The sequence below is a fragment of the Camelina sativa genome, chromosome 19 (genome assembly GCF_000633955.1).
Source record: "Camelina sativa cultivar DH55 chromosome 19, Cs, whole genome shotgun sequence".
Classification (NCBI taxonomy): domain Eukaryota; kingdom Viridiplantae; phylum Streptophyta; class Magnoliopsida; order Brassicales; family Brassicaceae; genus Camelina; species Camelina sativa.
In genome coordinates, this window is record NC_025703.1 from 8,078,140 (window position 1) to 8,086,454 (window position 8,315).

At 34.8% G+C, this 8,315-nt stretch overlaps 1 protein-coding gene across 1 annotated transcript; it reads right to left on the minus strand.

Moving 5' to 3' along the window:
• Positions 2,933 to 4,859, minus strand: LOC104765490 (auxin-responsive protein IAA26-like; the record flags this gene model as incomplete). Its single annotated transcript, XM_010489210.2, is given in 5 exon segments — positions 2,933 to 3,368; positions 3,455 to 3,522; positions 3,750 to 3,882; positions 3,971 to 4,254; positions 4,478 to 4,859. Coding segments are annotated over 5 exon segments (807 nt in total). The 3' UTR covers positions 2,933 to 3,330.

Consider the following 8,315-nt stretch of genomic DNA (forward strand, 5'->3'; position numbering starts at 1 on the left):
TTTAAACGATGAAACGAACAAGTCATTAAGCTGTTATATGTCAAAATGATGTTTCTAGAAGCACTCGATTACTTAGGGACCCTTTTTAGTCACAGAAACATTTTATTCATATAACTCAATGATTACACATTTACAATATGAGCACACAAGTAATTCGATAGGTCCATCACAACTTGAAAAATACTTTCTTCTTCTTTCGTTCTTTCTGCTTATGATATCTTGCAGTTATGCCTTCGTAGGCTAATTAGAGCAGTATTGATTTTGTGTACATTTGTTTTATTTTATTTTGAAGAGAAAACTGTATTGAATTGATCTGATATGTTCACTTCGGCTCGTGAGTAGAATAGAACACTCATCATTGTCTTATTGCTGGTACGTTTCACACATTTTAATAAAAGATCTTTGAAATAGTAAAATCAGGAACTACTGTGTAAGCTTACTTTGTGGAAAGACTGATCTCCTATCTGTGTTCTTTTGTTTTGGCTTTTTGCTGTTGTATTATCAATTCATTTTCCTAACATATAGCAATAATATCATTTTTTATACAATTGACATGTCATATATTTTTCTTATATATAAAAAAATTAACATTTGTTTTATCAATTTTATTAAAATTCTAGGGTTTTCTTTTAATTTTGGTTGTTTATCATTCAAAGAAATCGGCGCTTTTGTCGAGACTTTTTTCTACAAACTTGCATTATTTTTGCAGCGTAATTTTTTTCTCATACACGTTTTTAAAAACTTTCAAAGGGTCATCATGTGGGGAGAGCTAAGTGGGATGGGCATTGGAGAAGGGTTTCAACCCTCAATTTCATTATTCTTTAGAAACATAACATATATACAAATTCAGCAGTTATGGGCGCCTCCACTTGATGAGTACTCTTTATATTGGAGAATCTTGTCTCTAGTCAAAACCCATAATCACTTCTTTTGAGTTCTCTTTCTCAAAATCCATCTATTTCCTTTTCTAATAAACTAGTATACATACATATAAATTAAAATGGAGATAGATTCTCACAATGCGCACATGGAAAGATTATAAATGTGTAAGGGATCATCAACGACAGAAACTTATAGACCGATCGACCTAGCCCGAATGTCCACAGCAATTTTTTACCATTAATAACCAGAGAACTCCACTACAATAACTAACCTGTTTATCATCACGACAATATATGTGTATATCAGTATATAGATGTATTCATAATTGTACGTAAGGTAAGGTATACATGACTCTAGTGTAACAGATGAATCATGTTGAAGAAACCTTTTACTGTTTTTCTTGATGTGGGCCAAATGTACCTACTGTTTTACAAGATAAAGTCGTTAGTGTTCTCTACGTTTAAAGAGTATGTCGGAGAATTATTTTTCATTGTAAACAGCGTTTTTAGGTGTTACCAGTAGGAGGGCCATTAGTATGTAGGGTTATATATCTATGTATATAAAATAATAAATTTTTAGGTGCTACCAAATTTTCTAGTGGCTCAAGTCTTACCTTATAGCATTTAAATTTTGACTAGAGAATTATTGAGTAGTACTATTCGTTATATTATAGGTTTAAGTTAAATGGCAAACAGTCTTAACAAAATTTAGTGTGTTCGCCTGTATTCAGTACACAATGGACAATCAACTGATGAAACTAAATTGGTATACCTTACCCAGAACCATTGCATATTGTTTTTTCTTTTTTTTTCTGAACGAGTTAGAAATCCAGCCAGTTGATTATTTTATTGGTCATGTGGTATGTATAGAAGTTTTTTATTTGATAGCTAAGCATAAGTGTTCAACGTTCAATTTCTTTGCTGCAGTGGTGGACAATAACCATCACAATCATGTACATATTAGATGAATAGATAAGGGATTCCTTTATTTGAAGGAGTAATAAGTCTCACATTGCTGTGTGAGTTAGGCATGTCTCAACGAAAAAGACTAGTCTGAAAAATGAAAATGTAATGTTCCTATCATATTTTATTTTTCATGTCTCTCATTCAGTATTTTCTCCCAAACCCCCCAACAACAAATTCTAACTCACGCACTTATTACTGCTTTATAAGAAGAATCATGTTGTTGCTCTTTAGTTTTTTCTCATGCTTGATAAGAAAAAATTATAACCAATGAAAGTAGTCAATATGTATTTAGGTTCCAAACGATGAAAAAACATCAGGAATAAATAATAAAATGAATAAATTTAAAATTGATATTTCTTTTTTTTTTTTTTAACACAGTGAAATTGCGGGTATTCGCTTTAAATGTGTTTCAGAAAATGTTTGCTTTTGTTTGAAAAATTGTCTTCCTAGATTGTGGTTGTGGACTAGAGTTGATGAGTCTGATGGATGAATCTTCAATGTCACCAACAACCCCTTGTTCATGAGTTTGGTCTTCTATGTTAAGAGTTAAAGAACTGTGGTCTCAGTCTTAGACCACTTGATTAGCACACAATCTTAACCCATATACAACTTATTTATAACAAAGTGTAGAAGAACATCAAAACTTAGCTAATATTTTATATTGATATCCAAAAGTTAATTAATATAGTTGTTTGGCTGTACAACGGTTTTGGCCGGAGACGGCGACAACTTCAGATGAATCTTTCGATGAATTTAAGTCGGCACACTAATGCTTTAACGTTGTTATTCACTTATTTGATTGAACACGATGACAATGTGCTAAATCAAACACTATTTCATTGTGATGTTTTTCACTCGGCCCACCAAGAAAGGGTCCAATATATATGTGGATACATTGAAATGTGTTTACATACAATGTATGCATGATTAAGAGTGAGGATAAAAAGCTGCTAAATTCTACCTATACAACAAAAGAGATGATAGCCACCAAAATTATCGATATGGACTGATCATTCTGAAAAAAGTCTTTTTGAGTATTCAACTTCCAATCTTATCCTCTTATGTATATGCATACTCAGGTTGAATAGTAAAAACACACATAACAATAATGGCCTTTCATTCTCAGCTTTTTACATGATTAAAGGTCGTATAGCCAAAGTTGGAAGGAACAAAAGTTAAAAGGAGCTTTTTTTTACAGAGAATAAAAATTTCATACTTTTTTTCCGAAAAGATTCTGGCAGACATGAGATAATTATCATGTTCTAATTATCTCCTTTAAATTAGTTAAACTGCTTTTAAACACAGATCGCTTCTGTAATCTCATCGTCCAAAGTGTCTTTGAAGGCATGGGAATATCAGATCAGATCAAATTGTCTCTTTGGACAAAACCAAATGATTATCTCTTATATATATAACAAAAACCAGATGTACATGTATAAGCTGTGAGACCCTCTGCCTGAAATAGTAGTTTCTAAAACACTCTTCAGTGCCTCATCTTCTCTTGCTTACTACTGCATCCAACTGCAAATATAAACATAGTAACCCTTTTAGTCATATAGCTTTAATAAATTATCTAAACTTAAAACACATGAGAACATAAAGCTTACATGTCAAGGCAGATGAAATCTCAGAGCTTTTAATCACACGCAGTCTCTTCACAGATGAAACGAACATTCTAGGTTTAGACAAAAGATTAAAAAGACTAGTTAGTATGCAAAAAGAAATGGTATTACACAAAGCTCCAAACAAAAATTCTATTCTTTTTGTAAAGAATAATCAATTTGAATACTACTACTAGTAGTAATAAAAAGCTGAAATGTTTTTGTTGTTTTGTGATCCAGAATCTAATTCTGCAAAGCACTGAATCAGATTCAGAGAAGAAAAGGTGAAAAAGATTCTTACTGCCAAGGAACATCCCCAACAAGCATCTTGTCCCCTTCATTGTCTTCATAGGTTAAAGTAAATTCTCCTTTCCCATCTAATAATCCAATTATAGGTTTCTCTTCTCCTTCACTACCAGAGCTCTCTCTTTGAGCTAATGACCAATAATAACATACTCAGTAAAACACAAGAAACAATCCTTTTAAGAATTGAAAAACAGATTTTAAAATCAAGATTTACACCTGCGAGTAGACCTCTGAAGAGTTTGTCAACAGCAAAAGAGAGCTGTTCGTAGCTATTGTAAGCATTGAGATCAACTTTACGACCAATAGGAACACCATCCATGTTGATCTTCACAAACATTCCTTCTCTCTTGGGTTCAACTTGCTTTTCACCATCATCATTACTCTTGTTGATTTGACCTCCATGTGAGGATTCATTTCCCAACTTTGAAGAGCTTGTGCTCGCTAGATTCTTTCTGAAAGAACGAACCGGAGGCCAACCCACTACTGGACCAGGAGCGGTTCTTTAAACCAAGACATCAAAAAGAAATAAAAAGACATATATGTTAATACCAAACGAGAAAAACAGAGCAAAACAGAGTAAAACTTTAAACTTCTAACATGTGAAGGTGAAATAAAAACAAGAAGAGATTGCAGGAGATGGGTCCCTAATGTTCAAATAGAATAATATCATCTGTCGAAGCAGTAAGAAAACTTTAACAGTGAGGGCAAAAAATATGATTATACCTTTTCTGAGAGGTTTTGTTGGAAGAAGAGAAGTGATTGCTGTTGAAACCCTGGAAAGATTTGTCTTCTGATTCCATCTTTATGTTTCTTGTCTCTGTGTAGTTGTTGTTCTTCTTCTTCATCGCTGAACGGTCTTCTTCATCACCACCAGGTGGTCCAAGCCTTAGCTCAAGTTTCTTCTCCTGATCTATGTTGTTCTTGTCTTCTTGATACCATTTTCTTCCTTGGGGAATCAAATCAAAAAGTTTTGGACCGATCTCTCTGTTTCTTGGACAACCTTCCATTGATCAATCAACACAAGATTCCTTCTCTCAGGTTTAACTAGGGATGAGATTGAAATCTTATAGCTTCTTTTACAAGGGGAGACGTACGACAGATAGATAGAGAGAGAGAGAGAGAGAGATACAAAAAGAAGGAACCTTAGCGAATTCACCAAACCCTTTAAAAGACAAAAGACCTGAGAAAACCCTTAAAAAGAAACAAACAATCCCACAAAACTGAGAGCGAGAGAGAGAGAGAGAAAGAGAGATGTGTTATGAAGGTATGCTAAGAGAGAAGTGTGGTGGGATTTTATACAAATCAAAAGCTTTTTTTTTTCCTCTCTCGTGCACGCTTTGGTGGGTTATCTCTCACACAGCCTTCCCCTCTTTTTATTTTTTATTTCCTTTCAATTTGTACTCTCTCTCTCTCTCTCTCTCTTACTAGAGATTCTGAAAGGGACGAGAAGAGAAAAATTAGGGATACATAGAAAAGAAAATTTGGATCTGTATGAAGAAAAGAAAAGAAAAAAAGGGTAAAGGCAGAGTAGAGTGACTCCACTTTTACTCCTAAACCCCAAAAGTTGAAAATATAAAACAACAAAAATGACATATTATTAGTAACATACCAAGAAAATACAGTAATTGTTCTTGACCATGGAAAAGAAAAAAGAAAACAGTAAATAAAAGAAGGGGTTTAGGTTTTTAGGAGTAAAACACACGCAACCTTGTCTTTTTTTTTCTGCCTCAAATATCGCTTAATTAAGGGTTTGTCTAGTGAAAGAAGCAAAGCGTGCTGTTCAGTTTCTAACAAGTTTATACAGATTTAAAAAATAATTAAATGCATATAAATCCAATACACAACTTGACGACCATTAAAATAACAAATAAGAAAAATTAAATAACAATAAAGGAACTAATAAGGGGAAGAAGATCCCATAATTCATGGTCTGTTTAAGGACCACTCTCTTATCCACTGTTTACAAGACACATATCCCTAGGCTTTTTAAAGGACATTTTTGTATAGATCGTCATGGTAATATGAAAACTTTAATAAGTATAGTATTATTTTACCAATCTACAAAATATACTACATAAATGAACCGCATGGGAAGATTAAATTGAGAGAACTCAAGAGATGGGGAGAGCATTGTGTAAGCATACGAATCTGCATGGCGTCTCAGTGAAATATATGTAATTTATTTTATTTGAACTTGCCTCACAATAAGAGAAACGAAAATGTCAATTTGTTAGGTAGCTAATCAATTATTTTTGTCAAAAGTTAAAAACAATGTGTACGTGTGGATTACGATGGTATATTTTACTACTATTTCCTTTCCCTAACCAAGCAAAATAGTCAACTGTTAATTTCTCGTATATAATCTAAATTTTTCTTTTCTCAAAACAAATAAACAACACCAAATATACAAAACTAACATAGTTACATAGTATTTGATAAAAACAGAAACTATTGCATTTGGTCCTTTCTTCAATACTACAATTTTTTGCTGCGTAAATTAAGAACATATTTCAAACCAAAGCGTTGATTGAAGCTACTATTTGTTTGGTTTTTCACGAGGGGGGAAAGGAATGTACATGTCTCTCCCACGTACGTGTGACCAGGGTGACAGCGATATTACGAAAAAGCCGACCGTAGAAAAATCGAGAGAGAAGAGTTCCGGTCAAGTAAGGAAGGGTGATTTGGGAAAATCTTAACGAAGGACGAAGGTGTGTGTCTCTAGTCATATCTTGTCTCCGTTTTACCCAACTCCGTGACTTTCTTCCCTCATTGTCTGACAAAAATCTTAACCATGGTTAAACCTAACCGCACTCATACTTGATCTCATCACTATTCACCGGTCAAGTGTTAAAAGAGTGAGAAGATAAATTAAAAAATAGTGTTAAAAACTAGATCCGCGCAGACAAACTAGACAGTGGACACATGTAACACTTGCACAAGATATTTAGATCGTACGATAAGGTTTAAATTCCAGCTTTTGAATCGTAGCCGTAGAAGCTGAATAGAGATACAGCAAACGCGACGGTTGTGATTTCAAGAGTACACAAAAGCATCCCAATTAAAAAGTAGCCGACTCAAGTAAAGGAACAAAAACAACTCGTGAATTGAATGTCATATCAGGGAAATAAAAAACAGAGAAAAGTGGTGTGGTGTCAATGATGCTCTTCCCAGAATTTTTCACCAAGAAAGGAATTATTTTATCCACTAACTATTTTTGTAGGGTGTTATCGTTTGTACACTTTTTGTCAGTCTTTTTTTTTTTTTTTGAACTCGTATTATTATTAAAATATTTGGTTCTAACCAAAGTACAATACAAAGTGGAATACTACGCTCATAAGAGAGGAGACTTAAACCGACGGATTACAAAAATGTCCCTCGAGTTAAACGCCGGATGAAAACAAGATTTCCCCGGAAACTAACAAAAAAACTAAAAAAGTCATACATAACAGAGCATTTGATAACAAAAACGAAAGGGACAACAATCTTAATCTAAGAAAAAGCAACTGGCTATAAAACCTTAACATAAACAATAGAACCAAGAGAGCAAAGAACTTCTTCTTCTAACGCACAAACGGATGAGATTTACCAAGGATGCCCATGGCCAACTCAAAAATAACATCAACTACCTCCTAACACGATGAGAGCCTATCTCTCGTAACCAAGAACCAGAAACTTCATAACACGGCATGCAAGACCACTCACTTCCGGAAGCGACGACGATGTTGATACACTAAAGAACGTCAAACTAGAAGTCTTCAAAACGCGTGGAGCGAGGCCTAACTTCTCGTAGAACACCAATCACATAGACGAGACCGACGAAAACGGAGAAGACTATCACCCACTATGAACAACAAGAAGAAGAAGGAACTCGACAAACTTAAGGTTCTACCATCACATTCAAACAAAACGAAACCTCTGCTTAGAAAGGAGCCGAAACATCCCAATCAAAAGCTACTAAACCTGCTCAATACTACTAAAGACCACCATAAATCTACCACTAACAACAACTAACTAAAGCGATTCCATCTAATCCTAGCAAAACGTCGAAGAAGAAACAGCCAGAAGGCCGGCTTACCAGACAGCAGAAACAGACGAGACCATGACCATGGATTCACGAAAACCAAATCCCGAGATCCTCCAACAAGAACAGAGCACCCGCCAGATCTATAGATCTCGAACACTCAACAACAACCCTCTATGGAGCAGCTGACCACCGACATAACTAAACACCCTCGCCGTGAAGATCTACCATTTCCACCAAAATAAGCTTTTCTCCAACGAAATACAAAAGATAAACGAATTGCAGAACCAAAAAACTACAACACAAACGAAAAGGGGAAGCCACTGACGGTGTCAGCGAGAAGCGCCAACCACCGTAGTGACTTCCCAGTCACTGATCTAAAAAAACTAGGATTTTGCTGTGTAGAAGAGGGAGAGAGCAGCGTCGGGAGAGAGAGGACTCTGTCAGTCTATACTCTATATTTGAACTTAACTAATAGCATTATCTTCTTCTTTTTGACGTTAGTATTATCTTTTATTTTGGGGTGGGGGGGGGGGGGGC